We start from the raw sequence: 23828 nt of genomic DNA, 5'->3' as shown, positions 1-23828 counted from the left end.
GATAGGACCTCATTAGTAACTGTCCACATGATTGCCCTCTGCCCCAGCTGCTGGTTTCCCTGGTAATCAAACCAACATGGTGACCGAAACAACATGACGTCATTCCCCTTTGAAGGGTCGCCACCTTCCCCACCCCGCTGCCCCACCCTGCCTGCCTGCCAGTTCCTGGCAGGTGGTATCACTCCAGAGCCCACATCAGTAAACACCTGAGTCTCTGTTGCCGTCTCCTGTGCCTCATGGGTCCCACGGCTGGGCAACTACAAGGCTTGTAGACCTACAAAGTGCAGCCCTCTGTCAATCCTAAAGGAAATCAACCCTGAATATTCACTGGAAGGACTGTTGCTGAAGCTCCAATACTTTGGCCATCTGATGTGAACAGCCGGCTCATCAGAAAAGGCCCTGATGCTGGGAAAGGTTGAAGGCAGGAGGAGAAGGGGACAACAGGGGATGAGATGGTCAGATGGCATCATCAAGTCAATGGACATAAGTGTGAGCAAACTCTGGGAAATACTGAGGCTCAGGGAAGCCTGGTGTGCTACAGTCCGGTCCATGGAGTCACAAAGAGTCAGACACGACTGAGTGGCTCAACGAACGACAGCAATCACTGGTGAGGCAGCCAAGAGGCCAAAAAAAAAAACTCCTGTGAGCCCCAAGATATCAGAAAATAAGGATGGGGTGTGAAAAGTTGAGGAAGTGATCTGAGGAGGCAGTCCACCAGCATGTATGGCCCTGCAGAGCTGACCACCATGAGAGATGAGAGATGTCTTTCTCTTCCATTAAACTGATGATCTCCTGCTAGCCTCAGATCCTCTTACAAGTTTAAAGGTAGCTGTCCCATGCTCCTGGCTCTTGTGACTATGTGGGGATGGCTAAAGAATACAGACAAAGTGTAAGGACATGGATTATCTAGGATGTTAGCTGGTCAGGTAAGACAAGCATACCCCCAACCACCAGCCCTAAACGGCTACAGACACAGGCTTTAGGAGTGTTATCTCAGGGGCAGGCTCGTGAGTTTGAGGTGGCCGGTTAACCAGAAGGGTTTGGGGCCCGTGGCAACTGCAAAATACCCTTGGGCTTCTGGTCCCAGCTATAGAAGTGGGAAGAGCAACAATACTGCATAATGGGACAATTATGTAGCTATGTGTAGTCTACGATGTGTTACAACAGGTGCAACCCCATGGACTGTACAGTCCTTGGAATTCTCCAGGCCAGAATACTGGAGTGGGTAGCCTTTGCCTTCTCCAGGATCTTCCCAACCCAGGGATCGAACCCAGGTCGCCCACATTGCAGGCGGATTTTTTCACCAGCTGAGCCACAAGGGAAGCCCAAGAATGTTGGAGTGGGTAGCCTATCCCTTCTCCAGCGGATCTTCCCCATCCAGGAATCGAACTGGGGTCTCCTGCACTGCAGCCAGATTCTTTACCAACTGAGATATCAGGGAAGCCCCACAACAGGTGCAAGGTGTTACAAAGGCCTACTGGAGCTGTAGAGCAATGCAAGATGGCCACCAAGTTCAGGAAGGGGCCAATACAGATGCTACACGCTAGCATTTACACCTGCCCCTCAGGCTAATTGAAAGGATGAAGGGCGTACATAATAACAACTGAGATGGGAAAACTCTCTCTCTGCATGTGAACATGTCCCAGGAGCACCCACTCCAGTGTTTACACCATGTTAACCCAGAGGCAACTGGCCAACACCATCCAAGTTCAACTGTTGACCACCTGAGGACTGCTGCCAGTGGTTGGTCAGGACAATAGCTTGCTTTTGCTCTTGCCACGGGATCTGCCCCCAGAAGAACACATTATAAATCACCCTGGGGCTGGCAGGTACGGCCCCAGTGGTTTGGGTTTGCTTCCTCGTGGGGGGTAATATTAGAAAGGGATTTAAAGGCTTCACCTGTCTTGTACTCAGCCCCACCTCAAACTACTAAAGGAATTAATTAGGGCACCATCATCTTAACCCTTGGTCTGTTATACTGTCTCTCCAGTATTCGGCACCAGCTCTGGGACCTAGGGCTGGACAGGTGGGATCATACTACAGACCAAGACAAAAACCACAGCAGGGTGGTATTATCTCAGAATGTTCTTACTGCTTGTATTTGGCTTAATGGTCATAGCTCCCCTGTATTGGGCCTGCTGACCATCTTACATCCTCTCCTTAGTCTAAGTGGAGGGAGTCTGTTCATGGACTGGGCGAGAGTAGTGACCTCACTGTGAAGTGAGTTTGATTGCTGGGTCCACGGGTTGCAGAGTCGGACATGACTGAGCGACTGAGCATGCATTGTTGTAGTGAGATGATACTGTATCCTCACCTGGACTTCCGGATGAAAGTTGACCTGAAAACCCCTGGCTCCAAAGTTTGCCCGCCTCTTGGCTGCTGTTACTTGTGTTGTATGTGTGGTATTTGGTTGCAGCGTGCCTCTATATGCCTGACCCCAGTGATATCACAGAAAAGGGGTAGGCCAAGATTTCAGGGATCCTGCAGAGTATGTAGGGATGGAGCGTATGGTCAGGCCACTCAAGATGGCTGCTCTCTTGCTCTCTATACATCCCTGCTGGACCAGGCTTTGTTTCTTTCAAGTGACTATCCAGTCCTCTTAATTATAGGCCTAATTAGTAACTGCCCACATGCTTGCTCCCTGCCCCAGCTGCTCGTTTCCCTGGTAACTGAGCCAACCTGATGTAAACTCCCCCGAGTAGCAAAGATTGCTGCCATGTCCTGCCTGCCGTTTGCTGACAATGGTGGGATTTGTTCCAGGACCTTTGGTTTAAGATCCCCTCTCCAATGAACAGTTGATGTTTCCGCCATCGTCTCCAGGCCCTTTCTTCGGTCTGAAGTCTTACAGGCCTACAGGGTACAGTCCAACAGGCACGCACTGTGGATACTAAGTCAAACCAGAATATGTAAAATCGAGAGCGGGACAATCAATACAGCACTAGATGCAATTATAACCACTCACCCTTATTTGAAACAGTTTTCACACAAATCCCACTGAAGAAAGGAAATGTTTGTGTTAAAAAAATTTTTTTTCACCCCTTTATTTTTCCATGTATAAAATTATCTGCAGGGAAATGAAAAACTGTTTATTTGTGACAAAGCAGCCTATTTCTGACTATTGTGCCCTTGAGTAGGACTGGTGAGCTGTTAGGTGACAAACACAAGTCTTACTGTGGAAGAAATTTATTCTTAATAGCAACTTGAAACTTGAAGAATTTATAGGAAAGACAAATCCTCAAGGCTCTAAATAAACTATTTAAATGAAAGTTGGCTTGTGATTACCCAGAAGGCATGGCTATTAGTCCTTTACAAAGCACAAATTTTATTTATTCGTGCCCATGGAAGTGACTTTTTTGTGGATGTTTCCAGTGAAATTTTCAGCAGTTCTTTTGATGTCATGTGTTAAATGAGGTCCACATTGATTGCTCTTGATTTCTCATAATCTTTTATTGTGGTCCTGACATGTAAAAGGGGCTCAAGAATTTCTTAATGGGAGAACTTTAGACAACAACCAGACAACAGTCTATCCAGGTTGAGAGGAGGGGCAATGAAACATGCAGTTGCATTTGCCTCTAAAAATACTGTTCTCTTTTTTTTGTACCTTTTTTTATTGGAGAATAATTGCTTTACAATGTTGTGGTGGTCTCTGCCTTATATCAATGTGAATCAGTCATAATCATATACATATATCCCCTCCCCCTTGAGCCGCCCTGCCCATTCCACCCCTCTAGGTCGTCACAGCGCGCCAGGCTGGGCTACCTGTGTTATACAACAGCTTCCTGCTAGTTATCTCTTTTACACATTATAGTGTGTGTGTGTATATATATATGTGTGTGTGTGTGTCAAGCACACTGTTCTTACTTTACATGGATTTTACTTAGGGTGTCTTGGGACACTGATCTTCAAGTCAGATCAACAGGGGAGAAAAAGGCCACAGGCAATATTAGAGCTACATTAATTCAAATGTCTTTGTTACTTTTATATTTTTCAGGTCTTAAAAGACCGTTTTCAAAGGCCCAAAATGAAGTTCACACTTACACGCTGGTGCTTGACCCTCTTCATCTTCCTGAATGTAAGTGAAACAGTTATTTTAAGCTATGTTAATCAAGAATGCTGAAACAGTAAGGTTGAGTATAATTGAACAAGGGTAGACATTGTTCCCCAGAAGAAAAACTATAATTTTCTTTAATATTTTGTTAACAAATCTCCTCTTTACATTATTCAAGGAAGACTATTACTAACATTCCATGCCTGTCAATTTAATTTTAAGGGGATTTACTTTTTATAATGTTACACATCAAAGTTTATGGGAATAATTGCTAATGTAGTCCTTCCTTCTGTACCTGTCTGAATGAGGATAGTTTATTATGTAAGACAGCTGTGTTATTTTAATCTTCAGATAAAGTACAATATAATTTGCTAAAAGTAATCCAGTACTTGGAAATGCATGTATCTTCATGCCATTGGAAAGAAATTTTAAACAATAATATTGTAGAAACTATTGGAATATTTTCTTTTGTCTGTAAATGTCTAAGCCTTATATCATATTCTATAGATGCAGAGAGATTGGTATATTTTATTCATATTGGTATTGTTATTCATATTTCAAATGAAATCCTATGTGATCAACTATATGTGAATATTCCTGAATTTTGCTTCACAAATCATGTAACAAGACATTGATAGAAGAAATGATAAAGTAACTACTAGATAATAAGATAGTTTGAATATTATCCAATCACCTTTTTTTTTTTAGGAAAGACTAAACAAAGTCTTTTAACAAAGACTACAAAACTTTTGGTGTGTTTTTTTTTTTTAAATAAAGCTCACCTTTTAAAAACTCTTACCTAGTACATTTTAAAATTCAAAGATGGAAAGAATTTCATGTATTTGCATGAGCATGGCAGGTGCCTTGTGATTTGTAGGCATCTTTTGACTAGCAAGCATGATTGCACAGGGCACTTAAGTGGCTTTATGAGATCTTCACTGTGACAAGCAGAAATTTTGCTTCTGTTTGGATTATATATTTGATCTGGAGGGTTTGTCCATAAAATTTTTGATATATCAGTTTTCTTCTAAAACACTCATTATGTTCCACATTAATATTCTTCAAAGAAAAGTAAAATTTTTCATGACATTAATTACTCTAAAAGGTCACTTCTTAGATACATTATTATGAAAAACCACTACCAATATATTTACTGAATTCTACCAACCTGATTTCCAAATGGTCTTTAAAAATTATCAGTCTGGTTCACCACATTCCCTTAGCCTCATCTACATTTACCGAAAGCACTCACTTTCTCTTCTTACCACTTTCTCTTCTTGTGCAGTAACGCAATAGGCTTAGAACAGTGCTTGGCACATAGTGCCCCAAAGATGCTAGTGAGGACGACGACAGCGGCCACACCAACAATGAGGAAGACAGAGAGAAAGTAGGCCCTTCTGAGAAGCATTTGTTGTTCTTGGTCACTTAACTGTGTTCCCCAATTTGTGTTGAATTTATGACCCCATGGACTGTAGCCCACCAGGCTCCTCTGTCCATGGGATTCTCCTGGCAAGAGTACTGGGGTGGGTTGCCATTTCCTGCTCCAGGGAATCTTCCCGACTCAGGGATCCAACCCAGGTCTCTTAGTCTCTTGCATTGGCAGGTGGGTTCTTTACCGCTAGCGCCCCCTGGGAAGCCCCTTATGATACATACAGGAGTTTTATATACTGCTTAGGTAGAAAGTGCATAGTCAGGCGTCTGATCCCATCTGGAAGAAAAAAAGCCAACACTTGACAGACCTCTATTTCATCCTTTACTTTGAAAAGTATAAGTAACTGAAAACTACAAATCATCCTAACACAGACATTATCATTATTAAGAACAGCGACATGGAAAGTTGGTCATATCAACTTGTGAATTCTGGATGCATCTTCCCATTAGAACAGGTCTGTCTGTGACAATCTGTAGAAACGTCCTTCAAGCCAGTAGCATGGACCCCCACAGTCCGTAGCTTTGGACCGTTTCTAAAGTTCTACGCAGAACTGCTCTCTTCTTGTTCTGTCGCTGTTCTTCTGGAAACCGCCTGTAACACACAAGGAAGCTGATTGCCTTACATCAAAGTAGGAATTGCTTAAACACACAGCCATTCAAATCAGATTGCTTTACTGCTAGACCCCATGACTAGTGTGGATGGAAGCTTCTAGAATGTAAGCTCCACGGGGGCAGGGACCTTGCCGGGTTTGTTCTCGCTGCTGACTCTTCAGAACCTAGGACAGTGCCTGACATATGGAAGGCATTCAAAGTAGAAGAACACTGATGTTTCCTCTGCGGACTACAGCGGTCAGTGGCAGCTTGGTGGTCGTATGTGTGGCGCCATCTACTGGAACGTTTAGGAGTGACATCACATATATGGTGACTAAACTGCTGCATAGGACAACAATTAACAGGTGGTTTTTTTTGGTTTGATTTTGGAAGCATCATGCAAGATGGCTTGAATGCAAAACCTCGAATTTCAGTCTTTATTCAGAAAAACATGTCCTTCATGTCTCATTTCTATCTTCACGTGAGCATAAAATTATATATTTACATTCCACAAACATATAGAATAAACATAACACATATGATAAGTGGAATATTGTTTTCACACCACTTGGTGGTTTAATCGCTACTGTTTATATTTTCCCTCTTTACTGCTGAAAATTGTACCACCTCACTAGCAATTTTTATCTCTGAAGTCATCAGCAAACAGTTTAATATGAAATTTACATGTTATTTTTCAGCAGTAGTAATTCCATGATTGGAATTACGTAGATGTAATGGTTATATGTACATATATGTCATGGATACATATATAACAGATGCCTCAACTTGTATGTTATTTTCAAAAGAAAATCACTGAAACATTCAGCTACCACTGGAAAAACTGCCTTGTCAGTGCTCAAACATGAACCAGACCAGGTGCGGACTCAGATTATTAGGGCCCCTCTGAGGACAGAAGTTCTAATTTCTCATTCCCTCAGTGTTGAAACAATCTCCGTTGAACCATGTTACAGGAAGTTCACTGGAGTTTGTTTCAACATTGGAGGAATGATAAGATGCTACTGTCATCTAAATGAACTACAGCTACTTTTTCAGATGGTCATGTCGCCATGATTACTGGTGTTTAAAACTGCATTGAGCCAAATAATGTTGTCATTGAAAATACAGGTTTCCACTTGCTATTCTTGCACATACTGTCTCCCCATGGCCTCCATGAATATCCAGCTAACACAGGAGCATTTAATGGGTTGTTCAGTCTGTTTAAAAATAGAATTCAGAATGTTTCTTTGGTCAAGCTTAAGCAAAATAGTTCCTAGTGTCTAGCATATCTAATATAAGTGACAGAAAAAAAATTATGTATGACATCATATTCTATTACAACATAATGGTTTTCAGCCACATTGATAAGGGACGTGTACACCTTTAATCATCATCGTCAGTGTGTTCATTTCTTCTGTCATGAATTCCAGAGGCATTAAAATTAGAAATAATCCTAACACTTGGAGTGGTGTCAACTATATTTGCAATAAGTGTTCATATAGAGTTGCAACCATAATGTTACAACATTAATAAATATTCATCCTCTTCTGTTTGCAAGTGATTTCTGCTCAGATGACTTGCTGATGCTTCCACATCCAGTCCAAAAGAGAACTTATCTTCTCCCCCAAGAAAGGTTTTCCTTTCTTAATGTCTTCTCTTTCTCAAGACACTACATTTTTTTTTTTCTTAGCTGTATTGGCTAAAATATCTAGGCCATTTGACTCTTACTATTCTCCATTCCTTATCAGGTCTACTTCAGTGCTTTTATTGAAAAAGTGCTGAGTTGTTGTTTCTTGGTCCATCTTAAGGTGATGTGGTCCATGCCTTGAGCTGCCTGGCTGGCCTTCCCAGCTCTAATCTGATGCCTAACTCTCCTTTCACAACCTTCACTGGTCAAAAAACTGCAAGACATCTTTACTTCATCATGCTTTTAAAATACTGGCTAAAATACCTTGAGCCTTTCATGTCCCAAAAGTTTAGTATTTGTTTTCATAGGGCTCTGTACTATCTGATTTTCCTTGATTTCATTTCTTACCCTCAAACATGCTCCCCTCCAGTTCGGTTTCTGTACAATTTCACACATGCCCTTTCCTTCCTCTGGGCTTACCTGTGTGCCTTACCTTCCATCCAGAAGGCCTTCCCTCTCCTCTCTGCCTATGCAGACAGTCCCTATATTCAAAGTCTAATTCTACCTTGGATCTGTAGTCATTCCCATCTTTTCTTGCTCCATGCTCTCTCTCCACTATGAATTTTTATTGTTTAGCCTTTAGTGATAGACTATCTCATGGGACAGGATGCATTGTCTACACAGTGAGATATGCTAGAAAACAGTGAGGCTCTACCATGAATAGCCTGGGGTATATGGGGTATAAGGATATTTATTTTAGCAACTGTGGAGAATAGAGAAAGGTATGTAATGCTATCTCTGCCATCAGTACATTGGGGAAACTTCCATCTTAGAATAATTTAAACAGAATAAGGCCAATTAAGTGTTTCAGTAGGTGTGATAGAAAGCCAGGAGTATTTCTAACTTCAGAAAAACAGAGGTCAATGCAGGTTGATGCTTGCAAGTCTTCTCCAAAAAACTCTCTATGCAGAACATGGATATAAAAAAAATTCCAGTTCAAACATAATCAAAACATCAGAGCCACAAAAGAAATTGAAATCTACCTAAACACAAGGTAAGACAATTTGTCAGACATCCATCTTTTCAGATACACAGACACACAACTTCGATTAATAGGACCTATGATGGTAATGAAAACTAACAGACTGACAAAGTAATGTCAGCCTGCACTGAAAATTTAGAAGCACTAGGAAAACTATTTAAGATTTACCTTAATTTGCAGCAGTGAAAATGAATTACCTTGTATAGGTCATCTGCTGATGAAACCAGTTTAAAGAGATTAAGGCAATTATCCAAAGCAGAATATTTCAAAAGAACATATTATGTTTGTTCTGTGGAATAAATGGGGTAAATTTTTTGGCAGTGTGTGCAATCTAAGTACAAACAAATCAGTTGAAAGAATCCAATTAAAACTTATTTATTGCACTAATATATCTACTTTGAATAACATGATTCATGATTCTTAGGAGCTCCAAAGAAAACAAAGTTGATTTAATATTCATATTTTTTGGAAATCAGGTTATTTATTTCTAAACTTTACATTGATATTAAAATTTTAAAAATCTTGTAATGAGGTGCGTGGGCCTGTGTGGGTGATATACATTTTCAGTGTGGATGAAATGAATGCGAATATGAAAATTTTAGGTAGAATTTAAAGATGAAATATAAAGACACTTAAATTATAAAGAAAAAATAATCCATGTGGAGATCATGCATAATTGTTGCTTATAGAAGGAAAATAAATGTTTTCATACTTTTTGATCATCTCATTATATATTCTCCTCTCTCTACTCTCCGTAAGTAACTCCATTTCCTGTCTAATACAGCGCCCACTTCCGGTTCTTCCTGCCAGTTCAGATTCCACCTACTCTCCAACGCTGGAGCCGGAGCCATTTCTCTTCCTTTTAGGAAAACAGAGGCTGTTGCAGGCACAGCACAAATGCTTTGACCGAATGCAGAAGTTACCCCCCTACCAAGGAGAAGGTAAAAAGAAGGCTGTATGTGAATGTGTGTTTCAAACATTAGTAAAGGCTTATTTTCTTCTGGGGGTAAATATGTGTTAACTCAATTAATTTAATATGCCAATGTTTTTAACAGTGGCTTTCATACTGTGGTATGTTTGTGTATTTTATGCCACAGACATGCCTGGTTTCTTTGCTCAGGTTCATCTGACTGCTTTTGGTTAACATCTGCCCTTAAGACAAAATTAAGTAGAGTAGCCCAGTAGTGGCTCAGCAGTAAAGAATCTGCCTGCCAATGCAGGAGACCCAGGTTCGATCCCTGGGTTGGGAAGATCCCCTGGAGGACGGCATGGCAACACACTCCAGTATTCTTGCCTGGAGACTCCCATGGACAGAGGAACCTGGTGGGCCACAGTCCATGGGGTCATAAAGAGTTGGACATGACTTAGCAGCTGAGCATCCACCCATGATAGAGCATATACTTTCACGAGGTTTCTTTCATAACATTTCTGGAGATATCGTAAAGGAGAAATTTTGGAGGAAAGATCCGACACAGATGACAAGTAAGCCTTTTGAGGAATAAATGGAGAATATCCTACCAAAAAAAAAAAAGGGAAAGTCTCTTAGTCGTTGGAAAAGTTAGTACCGTTATTTCGTTGCTACTGCTGTTTTAACATTTCCGTACCTGAGTGGAGAGCCCCCGAGTAACGGTCTATGCCCTATTAAATCTCGCTGAGGACTCTATGGTTTGTGATAACTGCAATGCAATTTCTCTCTAAATGGCCAGGTCTGTACTGCAACCGCACCTGGGATGGCTGGGCCTGCTGGGACGATACACCCGCCGGAACACTCGCTGAACAGCACTGCCCAGATTATTTTCCGGACTTTGATGTGGAAGGTAGAGTATTTCTTTTTAGTTTATATTTTGCAATGAATCTTTTAGCATTTTTCTAATTCCAAAAAGAAAATCAGATGCAAAATATACTACCAAATCATAGTCTCTACAGTTCAGCATGTCCTGAAACATCTCCACAAATGAAATATCCAGTTGTACAGAGATTGTGAGCTGCCCTTATTTTTTAAGTCAATGACCAGTTGTGCATGTTGGTCATAAATTCTATTAAATATTAAATAAAAATGAAACATTTATATATTTTAAATATGTAATATTGAATTTTAATAAACATTGCAATTACTTTTTCTAAAACTGAACAGTTTTTATTTACAGCTGAATTTTTTGTAAAATTTTCAATTGTCTCCCATTTGATGACTTATGCAAATCCTTGATCTAGAGTTTGTGTGTACTGGGCTGGTGGAACAAGCATAATGGGAATTTGATTGTAATGTTGAAAATGATATAAAACTATCATGTGTAGGGAAGAAAAATCAGAAGGTGGTAACTCCAAACACTTACTAGATTTCTGTTCCAACAGCAGATGATTGAAATATGCTCAGTAAAGAAGACTGGTACTATTAACATGAATCATACTAACCCAGCTCTATGCCCTGCCCCACATGAACAGCCAACAAATGTGTTAAGTTAATTAGTAACATCAAAGTCACTGTAATTATAAAAGTAACAAAGGAATGTTTTCCTTGAATAGTTTTTTTTTTACTTTCCAAAACAGTTTCATATATATTATCTCCTTTTATACTCACACAATATTTTATATAAAACCACAACTGAACCCAAGTCTTCTGAACTCCTAACTAACCCTTTTCTAAGTAAATGAAAAAAACATTTGAGAAACAATATTTCTAAATCATTGTACAAACTTATGTAGGTTGAAGTGGTTTTCAGAACTTTCAAGCCAGAACATGGTTCTCCTTCAGGCTTCAGTCTAGCCACACTGGTGGGGGACTTGCTTTCCTGCTTCCTCCGAGAATGAGTTACAAAGTTTGACCCCCGTGGAAGCAGAATTACAGTGGAGCACTTTTAAAACCAGGTCAGGCCAGCCACTTCTAGGAATTCTCATTTTGATTTAAGAGTTGGAATGTGAAGAGAGAAAGAGCATATCGCTCTTCCCTGCTCATCACTGCTGCTGCTAAGTCGCTTCAGTCGTGTCCGACTCTGTGTGGCCCCATAGACAGCAGCCCACCAGGCTACCCCGTCCCTGGGATTCTCCAGGCAAGAATTCTGGAGTGGGTTGCCATTTCCTCCTCCAATGCATGAAAGTGAAAAGTGAAAGTGAAGTCACTCAGTCGTGTCCAACTTGTAGCGACCCCATGGACTGCAGCCCACCAGGCTCCTCCGTCCATGGGATTTTCCAGACGAGAGTACTGGAGTGGGGTGCCATTGCTCATCACTACCTTCCTGTAAACCCTAATTCGGTGCTATTTGATGGTGGTACCCAGGTCTTCAGTGACTCTTCCCAATAAATGATGCTTCATTAATCTTGATCTGATGACTCTCTTAGAGGAACCTGATTGGCACAAAGAGTTGTTCTGTAATTGAGGCTGCAAGGCCAGTTCCAAAGCAGCAATGGGCTGTTACTAAAGTGGCTACAGTTATTAACTAAAAGGCAACTTTGGGGTTAGCCAAGCAGTGATTTCCAGGCATAGATCCATCTTTTCGGCCTGATTTTTAGATACAACCCTCTCAGCTGGGGAACAAATCCACTTCAAAAGAAAGGCAATTCTTAAATACATCTGTATTCAACAAACTTAAATTCTTTAGTACTTTATCATTGACCCAAAGCTGTATCTCGATGATCCACTCAACAGTTTAATGAAATGACACAGATTTCCTTTTAAACAAAGTGCTTGGTAAAAAGGTAGCTAGATAATGAGAGAGTGAACAGCAGTGTTAAGATTCCAATGAGGCTGATAGAAAGAAAGAAAAAAAAGTGAAGTTTGGCAATGTAAAGTGGAGATAGCAATGCTTCACCTGGCTTTGCTGAAGCTAAATTGAAGCAATGCATATTAAAGCATCTTGTGTGGTGCATGGTCCTGGTTGTCTCTATTGACTTCTACTCACGTTCAGGTTCTATAAAGTGATTAACCCTTTGCAATGGCTCTTTAGCTTTAATTTATTGTTTTTCCATCTTGCGATTTTGAGATAGTAATGAGTTCTGTTTCACTAACAGAAAAAGTTACAAAGTATTGTGAGGAAGATGGGGTTTGGTACATGCATCCTGAGAGCAACATTTCCTGGTCCAACTATACCATGTGCAACGCTTTCACCCCTGAGAAAATGCAGGTAGGTTCTATTGCACATTTCAGTACTGGAGGAGAATGTCATTATCTGTACAAGGAAATGTATGCCTAATGGTAAAACCTCTGCTACCAAGAAGCCAGCCTATTTTGTAGAAGGAAATCAGATAATGACCTGTCAGTTTGGGGAAGTTTAGGGAGTGGTGCGGGAGAAAACGATGCTTTACTTCTTGGTTGGCACTCAATCAGTGACGGTTCCCTAAGTGTGTGGAATAGGCCATTTATGGCAAGGGGAATGTGTCCATGGAGCAAATGATGGGGTTCCCTACAATACCAGACATTAGGCAGCATTTTCAAGAACTCCCTCAGCAGTTCTCTCCGGGAAGGGTTCCAGAACTACAGATTTCTCCCCAAGTCACCAGCTAACAATTGACCATTCTCTGTCCTGAGAGGTCCATGACAGTTTTGCTATCAAGCCTTGAACAAACTCTTGAGGATGGAGCTTCTCATCAGCCCACTGATAGGAGTACAGCTGTTTATTTTTGTGGAAACCCATTCTAATTTGTTACTTCTTGTGTCTTACTGTTAAATAGCTTTATTATCTCTGCTTAGAAATATTGAAGCCAATGGGGCGGGTGGTGGGAAGTGGCCAGTAGGTAACTACCCCCTTCTTCAGGTTCTTCAGAAATCTGAAAGGATCACCAAATCTACCACCAGCCTCCTGTCCCCACGGGCTGGGAGACACCATGGATGAGCGTTTTGTCACACAGGGCTTCTCTGGGCAGCCCTGGTGGCTGCAAAGGAAACCTGTTGTTTCCTTCAAGGATAGACCTGTATGCTAAATAATTACTAATTCGGAAGCTACAGAAACATCAGTGCTTTCATTTTCTATAAAGCTTTCAAGTATAGAAAACTTTCCTTTCATTAAAACAGAATAAAAAACAATTGAACAAGATGAATAGATAGCTTAGAGACCAGATGACTAGAGGGACATCTCGGCACAGGCCAAGGACACCAAAACCAGTTATAGCATTTTGTGTACAAGTTTTTCATCTATCTTGGGTCTGTTTTTTCCCCTTGATCAGTCTTGCTAAGAGGTATTGAAATTCTTTTTAAGAACTAGATTTTGTCTTTGAGCCACTCAGTATATATTCAAGTTCTCTTTATCATTTAAGTTTAATTTTGTTTAGATAGAAATTTAGGTCATTGATTTTCGATCTTCTCATATATGCATTTTAGTCTGTAAACTTCCCTCTGTGTGCAACTTCATCTGTATCCAAAAAGTTTTGGTATGTCATTATGAGTTCTTCTTTGACCCAATGGTCATTTAGAAATACATTTTTACTTTTTAATGATATGAGGGGTTTTTTTTTAAGTTATCTTTTTACTGATGATTTCTAGAATATGATGGTCAGTGAATATCCAACTTAAGATTTGAATTGAAATGTATTCATTTGCTTTACTGACTAGTATATGTCAATGTGGATATCCTTTGTGTTTTTTAAAAGAATGGGCATTCTGTAGATGTTGTGTGCAGTGTTTATTTTATGTGAATTAGTAAAATCTGTTGATCGTGTTGTTCAAATCTTCAAATCTATAGATTGATTTTTCCTCCCTGTGTTCATTCTATTGATGACCAGGAGTTGTCAGTTTTTGCTTTATGCTGTGACTTAAGTTTATATTATTAGGGGCATAGAAATTTAGTATTTCTGGGTCATCCTGACTTAACATCCAGAGTTTTGTAATTTCACACCGGTTTTCTTGTGGTTAGTGTTTACCTGGGTCATCTTTTCACAACCTTTCAGATCCAATATTTCTGTATGCCTGGGCTAAATGATGTTCCTTACAGCAGCATATAATTGCTTTAAAAATCGTCTAGTCCAACCACATTATTTTAAAGATGAGGACTACTGCAGTCTGGGAAAGTAAAGTGACTGGATCTGAGAGTCACACAAATACTTACTGACAATACTCTGAGTAAAGAACACTCTGATGAACCCAGTCTTAGGTTCTTCCCACCATGTCATGCGTATTCTGGTTTAACTGATATTCTTATGATATCAGTTAAGATAGTTAATCCATTGATCCAATTTATAATTCAATATAATTTAATCCTCTGAAATATTTACAATTATAGTAGTTTTTTTAAAGGAGAAAAACAGTTGTCAATTTACATCACTTAAAAATAGAAACTATTTTCCCTCTTGTATAATGATTTATTCATGTATTTGTCTTTGTAACTGCTTTGCTTTCCTTCCTGCGGTTCCAGAGCGCGTACATTCTGTACTACCTGGCTATTGTGGGTCATTCGATGTCGATGGTCACCTTGGTGATTTCCCTGGTGATTTTCATGCGTGTTAGGTACGTACACTTACAGCATCTGCTTTGTATTTTCTCTTAGGCGCTAAAAGAAGTGGTATACTGCAAAAGTGTTGTTCCTTATATGTTCCTTACAGAACAATCTGCACGAGAAAGTCTGCAGATTCCATGACGTGTGACACTGGGAGTCTTGGAGTAGCAAGAAAAATAAAATTAATTAAAAATATGCTTTAACCCTTGAGGAAAAATAGGATGGATTCATACAATTTTCAAAAGCAGTATACCTCCTTCCCAAAATGAAATAATCCTGTGAGCCCGTAGATACACTACATTAACATGGTGAAGTTCCACTTACCGGCTAAGCTGCCACGAAGCATTGAGGAAAGAATCTTCCCCCCCCCTTTTTTTTTCACCCCCACTCTGAAATATGGAGGCCACAAGTTCAAACACACCCTGCTTAACTGGGAATTGTATTGTAAGTGGGTTGGGCCAGAAGAGAAGTGGGGCTGGGAAGGCTCCAGTCATGTGCATCCATGGAAGGAAGGCTCTTTTGGCCTTGACTCGGGCAGAGTCAAGGGCAATTTCTTGAAGAGGATGGCCTGTTGTCAAGTGTCAGGTTTTTGCCCCTGCACCCCTACCATTGTTAACTGAAATTCTCTTCTAAGACCTGTAAGAAACAAAATTCCGGTGAGGGTTTCTATTCAGAGGTTGTGTCCATACAAATGATCGCATTATCTATTGCAAAATGATTAAGTTGATTTAGACACTGATTTTACACCAATAGAGAATTTAAAACACTGATTCTATATTTTTCGAAATGACCATAATATATGTGAGATAGTAACATATCTCAAACATAAATTTGGTCCTAAAAGCCTCCTAAATTTAGTGTCATTTCTATAGGTCAAAGTCAGGAGGCACTATGGTAGTCTTTCATGAGAATTCTAATTTCTACACTACCATGGTATTTCCTTCCACTAATACTTTTTTAATGATATTATACAAATGACTAAGAAAACCTCATAGACACAGACTACAAATAATTCTCCACACTTAAAAGATGTGAGATATAAATAAATGTACAGTGATTTGTATACAGAATACCAGAATCTTAAATTGACTTTTGTTCACATATTGCCATAATAATAAACAAAATTAAACCAAGGAATCACTTGTAAAATACACCCTTAACATAAGTATTATTTTTCCTTGACCCTGTTTTTAATCTTTGTCTATAACTTACATCATAATCACATATTATATATGTCTACATCTGATATCATCAAAATTTATGTAGACTAAGCAATATAACTAAATAGCAAGTTTTTGTTAACTAAATAGCAAATAATAGTATAAATAAGCATAAAATGAGTTTCTTCCACATATGGTTGAACAGGAGGAAGACTGATAAAGCAACAAGACATGGGGGATTAATTATTTGAATAATTTTTTCAATTATAATGATTCAGGATACAGCAGAGTAAGCATGTGTCATGGTTAACCTTTGAATGTCTTCATTTTTCAACTACGCTTGACCACAACGTGAAAAATACATCACCGTGGCTCTCATATTATGCTGATTAAAAAGTCTATCACTGAAAGTCTATTCTTTCATTTTTTTTTTAATATAATCATAAGAAAATTCAAAGAAAAGGCCCCAAATTTGCAACGGTGCAACTAAATGCATGCAGGACTTTAAAGATGAAAAAAAAATGTCAAGGGAACATTTTTCTCCTGTCACTTAAATGAGTGATGAGGTATGAGAACCAAATCAGCAAAGAAAGTAAGGGTGTTCTTTCAATAATTATTTCTCTGTTAAACCACTAAAGATGGGTGTTTAAAAGTGCAGCACATAAGCAAAGTGAAATATTTCTCAATTCCAGTTAGTTCCAAAGCAAAATTAATCTGGTAAAATTCTTTGAGAGCGTGTGAGGGCAGACTGTCTAGGAAGCACCAATTTTTGCCCTTACCATCTTTTCTTTCAAGAACCCACCAAAGAGCAAGTCTTGGGAGGAAAAACACGTCTTATTGAGGTAGAATCTGGATGCAGTGATGGGAAGACAAACTGAAATGCTTTGTTCTCCAGGGCACACACAGTAAGAGTGACTAGGGCATGAAGAACACCATATTCAAGTCCAAAAGCAGTCACGTCTGATTTTTATACCTGTTCTTAATCTTACCTTAAATTTCCCCAAACTAAAAATATCAAGGCTATCTGTTTTCCTTAAAGTACATTTCTGGGAATTTCCTGGTGGTTAGAACTCCATGCTTCCACTGCCGGGGGCATGGGTTTGATCCCTGGTTGGGGAACTAAGATCCCCACAAGTCATGCAGCATGGCTAAAAATAAGTCAATAAAGTACGTTTCTGATTCTTCACATTTTTTCTTACAGTTGGATTTCAGAAATTCAAAATGATCGTGAAAATAAAAGGGAACTGATCTATGACAACATTTTTCTCTTATAGAAATATTTTTCTAGATTTTTTTCAAATGCTCAACATCACCCTTGTGATATTAACCGGACATTATAACGGGAGGCTTTACAATTTATGTACTTAAATGACATCATCAGTGTGAAACTTGAGCAAGATCTAATCATCACTCCCTTGCTTAATTCTGCATGCCCAGGGTTGAGTTATTTAGCAAAATCCAAATAATCCATTTCATAAACCTTTCATGAAACCAAAATGAGAAGTTACACCCAGATCAGCTTTTGAGACCTAATGCCCTATTCACAATCATCCCATTGAAATCTCACTCTAATTTCGCAAAATGTGCTTTCTAGGGTCTATAACAAGGAATAAGTCTGCAGGTGTCCTACTCAAACCAGCAGGCCAGGAAGGCCAAGAATTTAAACTTACTGAATATATGGGAGCCTGTAGAACAGCCAATACTTGGTGGGAAATCCTGAGACATTACTCAGAATGAGATCATTAAGGCATGCCACTAATCTTAATATGACTTTATTCTGAGTATGCAGGAGAAGATAAAAGGCAGGACTGTGTAACTCTGAGACAAACAAGAATTATGTTCCCTGTGCTGTTGGGAGTGAATGTATAAATGTATATAAAGTCTTTGTTATTTTAAAAGAGCAAAATTGAACTTCTATGCCCTCTTCAAGATAAAGGAAAATTTTTTCAGTGATTTAGATCATAGAAAAGGCAACACTGAAGATCTTAACTAAATAAAAATGGCAGAGTTAAAAGAATTTCAGGATGAGTATGCTGGTTACCTCTGATCCACCAGTTTAAGGTTGAAGATAGCCCCGTTAGTATGACATTGGTTTTAGGACATTCACTGGGAAAATAGGAGCAATACCAGGGAGAGGAATTAAATAGAAACATCACATTAGTTAATCAAGACTCCTTACTACTAGATGCCAAGAGTAAATGTCTGTAAGAGAGTTAAAGTAAAAATACCCTTAGAGAAGACTGGCTTATGAAAGTCATGCAAGTGGACATTTGTGTTTGTTTTCTGATTATTTTAAGCAAGTTTGCAATGAATTCACCTATCTCTTTAGTACCATTTATAATTTATCAACTTACATTTCTGCAGAACCATTCTAAGCACTGAAACATCTCATGGATTTCTCTTAAGGAAGGTCCAATAATAGAACATTCGTTAACCTCCATTTTGACTGCTTAGTATCCATGCATTGCTGATTGTTAAATATTGTGAATATCAATTACTCTTGCCTGAAAATATATGTTGGTATATAGAGGTATATGTTGAAAGAGGAGTGTCTTCATTGTATTCCATTCTCTATATTACATTGACTACGTTGGCAAAAAAAAAAAAAAGGGGGGGTGGTTTCCACTGGGAGCTCCAAAAGGAATATTGATTCCTCTATCACTCAGTATTCCGTTATTCTATTTCACATCTTTACAGAGGATGGATAGATAACTCTTTGTCTTGTATAGTATCTTATTATACATCTCTGACTATTCCTCCAGAGAAACCATTAAATCGATGGCTGCAAAAATAGCATCCTTTCTCCCAACTCACCCCAAAGATAACTGTTGGTCACGTCTTGGCACATGTTCACTCATAGACCAGTAGTAATGAGGAAAAGAGGCAGGAATCATAATTGAAAGGGAGTTCCTTAAGGGTAAATATTTTGTGCTAAATTCCAAGCTACTAAGTCCCTTGTCAGGTAGGAAAGATGTATAATGTTTTGAATTTTTCTAAGAGTTTTAACATTCTACTCCAGTCTGTTTCCCATTCCCTTCTTCCCGCATTCCTCTTGTTCATCATTAACAAGGTATGATACCTAAGTAAATGAAAACTCTTAAAATTGACCCTTGTCCCTGTGATAGCAAACTGATTTATACAATCTGTAAGACTCAAGACAAATTTTAAATACCTTCTCATACAACTTCAAGATTCCCCCAAGCACACATATATATACATAAGATACCAGTAACTTGCAACAGTTTTTAATGTGAAATATTTATACCAGGTAAATTAAAATTATGAAAGTGACATGTGGCTTCGGCTTTAAAGTGTGACATCTTGAGATTTGTACGAAAGTAAATCATTATCTCATCATCATATGTGAATGACACCTTGACTGGGCCAAGACAGGAGTAGATTATGTTGTCTTATCCTCCCACTCTTGGAGAATTTATAGTACTTATGGTTCCCTATCACTCAAGAGTAAGCAATGTCCTGTCCATCTAAATACTTATTTTTTTTTATCGAGAGGAATAATATGTAGCTAACATCTGCTTCATGCTATTTCCACTACAGACATTACAGGTCTGACAGGAAAATGACCACTTTTCTCATGTTCATTCAAGCAACAGGATATTTGTATTGAGAACAATTAAACACATCATTTCTTAAGTCCAAGTAATCCTCTTGAATATCCTATACCTCTGTTTCAGAACATTTATTATAATAGTAAATAACTATGTAATATATAAGGTCCCTGAAGGCAGCAGCTGTTTTCTTCACCCATATATCCCAGGCATCTTCAAGAAGGTTTGAATCAGAGTGGATACATAGTAATACATGTTAGATTATTAAAAGAATTTTAGTAAATTTAAAGTACCTTCAACTCACTTCATAAAGCAGATTGTAAATGTCAAATAAGTGTAATAAAATTTTTAAAACTCAACGAGCAGAAATTATATTGAAATCTTCAAGAAACAGAGACTTTGTTTCTTGAAGAACTTGTTTCAAAGTAAGTCATATTCTTACTTTGGAACCTAACAGTTTATCCAGCTTTAAGCCATCATTTTCTCATTGTGTGCCTAGTGTAAATAATACATTTACATAATGTGAACAACAGGATAATGTCCAATATTAGTTCATTTAAGAATCTGGCAAATGTTCAATATGATACAAAGTGTGAAATATGAGATCATCTAACATTTGATGTTAATTCTCTGAAGTACTGGAAAACTGTTCAATGGTCACGGCTCAGAAGAAGAGTGCTATTTTGTAAAGATTTTTAGTGCAAAAAAAAGAGTATTAAGCCCTACCACATGCCAGACCCTCTCCTCCTAGGTATACAAAACAAATACCTTTATCAGTAGGTCCCCTGGAGAAGGGATAGGCTATACCTCCAGTATTCTTGGGCTTCCCTGGTGGCTCAGCTGGTAAAGAATCCGCCTGCAATGCGGGAGACCTGGGTTCAATCCCTGGGTTGGGAAGATCCCCTGGAGAAGGGAAAGGCTACCCACTCCAGTATTCTGGCCTGGAGAATTCCATGGACTGTATAATCCATGGGGTTGCAAAGAGTCAGACAAGACTGAGTGACTTTCACTTAAGCAAATATATGGCAAAGGATAGTAAGTGTTAAAAAGAAAAATAAAACGGGGGTACAAGTGGCCCCATAAACTGGAAGTAGAGGAAGCATATTTTGTTCAGGGAAGTTCTAGTTTACACAGGAGACTGAACATTAACCAGTTCTGTAAGCTAATGTCCATCGACAGATTATTGAACTCTGCTCAGTCCAAAGAAAATTAGGCATGAGAGTAACAACGCCAAAGGATTCATTCATCCATACTCCTTAGTTCTGCATAATGTCAACTGTCGTTGGTTTAGGCTAGACTGAATCCAATAATGAGACCACAGATATCTGCCTCCCAGGGAGAAGAATTATAAAGTGCTATTATGACTACATGAAAAATGGCTGTTCACAAATTTAACAGTTGCTTTATGGAAGAGCTTATGCAGTATAAATGGGCATGATAAATTTCTATTTAAAGTCTTAAATTTGCATCCTACTTTTAAAGTACTATTATAAAACCAATTAGGTTCAATTTATTTAACAAAATTTTCTGCTGCTTCATAAAATAGTACATGGTAGTATGTGTGTATGTGAGAGAGAGAAAGTTCTTCTCTAAACCCCATCTTTACCATTGGCTACCTCCTGCATTTTACCCCTGCTCAACAAGTTGAGAATTTAAGAACATTCTGTATTAACTGTTTACTAATGCCTGTACTTTCTGTAGAGTTGCAAAGTGTAGCCACAATAATCAAAATATGCTCTTCTCACAGATCCCTCATGGCTTAAACTTACTTTTCATTACAGATAATTGACAACTCATTCTCCTTTGATTTGAAAATATAGGAAAGCATTTCCATTGTCATTTTTCCCCAGAATTTTCTTGTCTAAATGCCTGGAATTCTAGCTTTATTCCGTGAAGATTTTTTAGGAGTAGTTACTATGATCAATCATTGGCATCATTAACCGAACATTAATGTTAAAGTCCTCACATTATGTTAAATGTTCTTTGACTGGATCAAATATGGTAAACACGAGATTTTAATTCATCTAGGATAATCACTCCAATTTTGTACAGCCCTCCTGCAGGCTCTCTCCATTTGCATCAAAAAGTGAAATAGGATATTTAAACTAATGTTCCTTTATGTGAACATTCACACAAATACATATGTACAAATTTAGGAAGTGGAGGAGAGGAGAATGGAAAATCCAGCAAACGTTTAGTACCCCAGAGGTGGGGCAGAACTGTGCCAACGAGCAGAGCACTTGGAGCGATCCCAGGTCCAAACCACACTTGTGCCCCAGCACGACGTCACATTTGAGCCTAGTTAGAATTCTCTCTCTGTGTCTGAGCTCCACCATCAGGAGGACATGGGAAAGAGGAGCCGTAGAGTTGATTCCAGTTGGAATATGAGAAATTAGAAGGTATCAAAAGAAATGGTGAGGGGACTTCCCTGGAAATCCAGGGATTTGGACTTCACTTTCCAATGCAGGGAGTGCAGGGTCGATCCCTGGTCAAGGCACTAAGATTCCACCTGTCTCACTACCAAGACACCAGAACACAAACAGAAGCCACATTATAACAAACTCAGTAAAGATTTTAAAAATGGCCCACATCCAGAAGAGAAAAAAAGAAATGATGAAAGAGAAAGATGACAGGAGACTTAAGAAAATCAGCCTATGTGAGGGGCCAAGGACATGGACTCAGTTTTCTTTCCCATTTGCCACTCAACTTCTGGCAGATTACATCAGTGGAGAGTTGGTTTTTTCCTCTGAAGCACCACTCTAAACCCTAATAGTTTCTCTTAGAAAAGTTCTTCTCAATTAATTTTATGACATTTGTTACAATTACAATTGATTTTTATCCCTCACTGTTTTAGTTATTGTAGGAAGTCACCCTGAGAACCGAAAACCGTGTTACCCTGACCAGGAAGCTGTCTAAAAATCAGGCAGAAAGGTACTAATGAACCTTAAAAGATGGGACCAGCCTCATTTATATGTTCTTTCATCTATTGCTAAAGAGAAGATTTAAAATATTACTACATAAGGTTTATTTTCCAGGAGCATCAATATTTTGGCACTGGTTAATGCTTTCTCTTCCTTTTTCCTTCCAGGAGCCTTAGCTGCCAGCGGGTGACTCTGCATAAGAACATGTTTCTGACCTACGTTCTGAACTCTATCATCATCATCATCCACCTGGTTGAGGTTGTGCCCAATGGAGAGCTTGTGAAAAGGGATCCGGTAGGTGCTGCATGATTTGTTTTTAATTTTATTTTTAAAGATATAGTATCTGTAACTGGGCTTCCCAGGTGGTTCAGTGGTAAAGAATCCGTGTGCCAATTCAGGAGACGCAGGTTCAATGCCTGGGTCGGGAAGATCCCCTGGAGAAGGAAATGGCAACTCACTCCAGTATTCTTGCCTGGAGAATTCCATGAACAGAGGAACCTGGCGGGCTACAGGCCATGGGGTCGCTTGAGTCGGACATGACTTAGCAACTAAACAACAACCTCTGTAACTAGTGAACGTGGTGTGATTGTCTTACATAAGCAGCTGTTTACATATATAATAATATTTACTTTTACAGTTGAGTTTTGCATTAAGGCATATCATCCCTGTGTAATTTTTGGAGGTATCGGTTATATGCTATAGTAAAGGGCTGGAAATAATAAAGTTATAGCCAAATAAGATTTATACCATCGATCATGAGTTGTCATAACTAATCAATAGCTCACTAACATCTCAGGGAAGTTCGCTGAGCACACACACTAGGTGTTAGAATAAAGTAGTGCTTTGCGGTGGCCCTGGTGTGTCACTCATGGGTTACAGGTGTGCGTAGGTATTAATTGCTCATCATTCTGGGGCCTGAATGGTCTTGGGCCAGTCACTTCAGCTGTAGTGCATTTACTCTAGTGGTTCTTAGGAATTTTATCATGGCTTATGTCTGCATGACTTTAAAAAAGGTTTGCA

At 39.0% G+C, this 23828-nt stretch overlaps 1 protein-coding gene across 7 annotated transcripts in view; it reads left to right on the top strand.

The window, feature by feature from the left end:
- The window catches only part of CALCR (calcitonin receptor), a 108869-nt gene that overhangs the window by 61393 nt on the left and 23648 nt on the right, over window positions 1-23828 (top strand). For 2 of the 7 annotated variants that reach the window (XM_006078318.4, XM_044946434.2), the window contains 6 exons: window positions 3992-4072; window positions 9521-9677; window positions 10443-10553; window positions 12742-12854; window positions 15078-15169; window positions 22976-23102. In XM_006078318.4, coding sequence (XP_006078380.4) covers window positions 3992-4072; window positions 9521-9677; window positions 10443-10553; window positions 12742-12854; window positions 15078-15169; window positions 22976-23102 — 681 coding nt within the window. The other 5 variants (XM_044946435.2, XM_044946437.2, XM_044946433.2 and 2 more) reach the window with 5 other exon arrangements.

The sequence above is a fragment of the Bubalus bubalis genome, chromosome 8 (assembly GCF_019923935.1).
Source record: "Bubalus bubalis isolate 160015118507 breed Murrah chromosome 8, NDDB_SH_1, whole genome shotgun sequence".
In the NCBI taxonomy this organism is placed as follows: Eukaryota; Metazoa; Chordata; class Mammalia; order Artiodactyla; family Bovidae; genus Bubalus; species Bubalus bubalis.
Note: the sequence above shows the minus strand (reverse complement) of the source record. Positions and strands in the feature narration are given on the sequence as shown.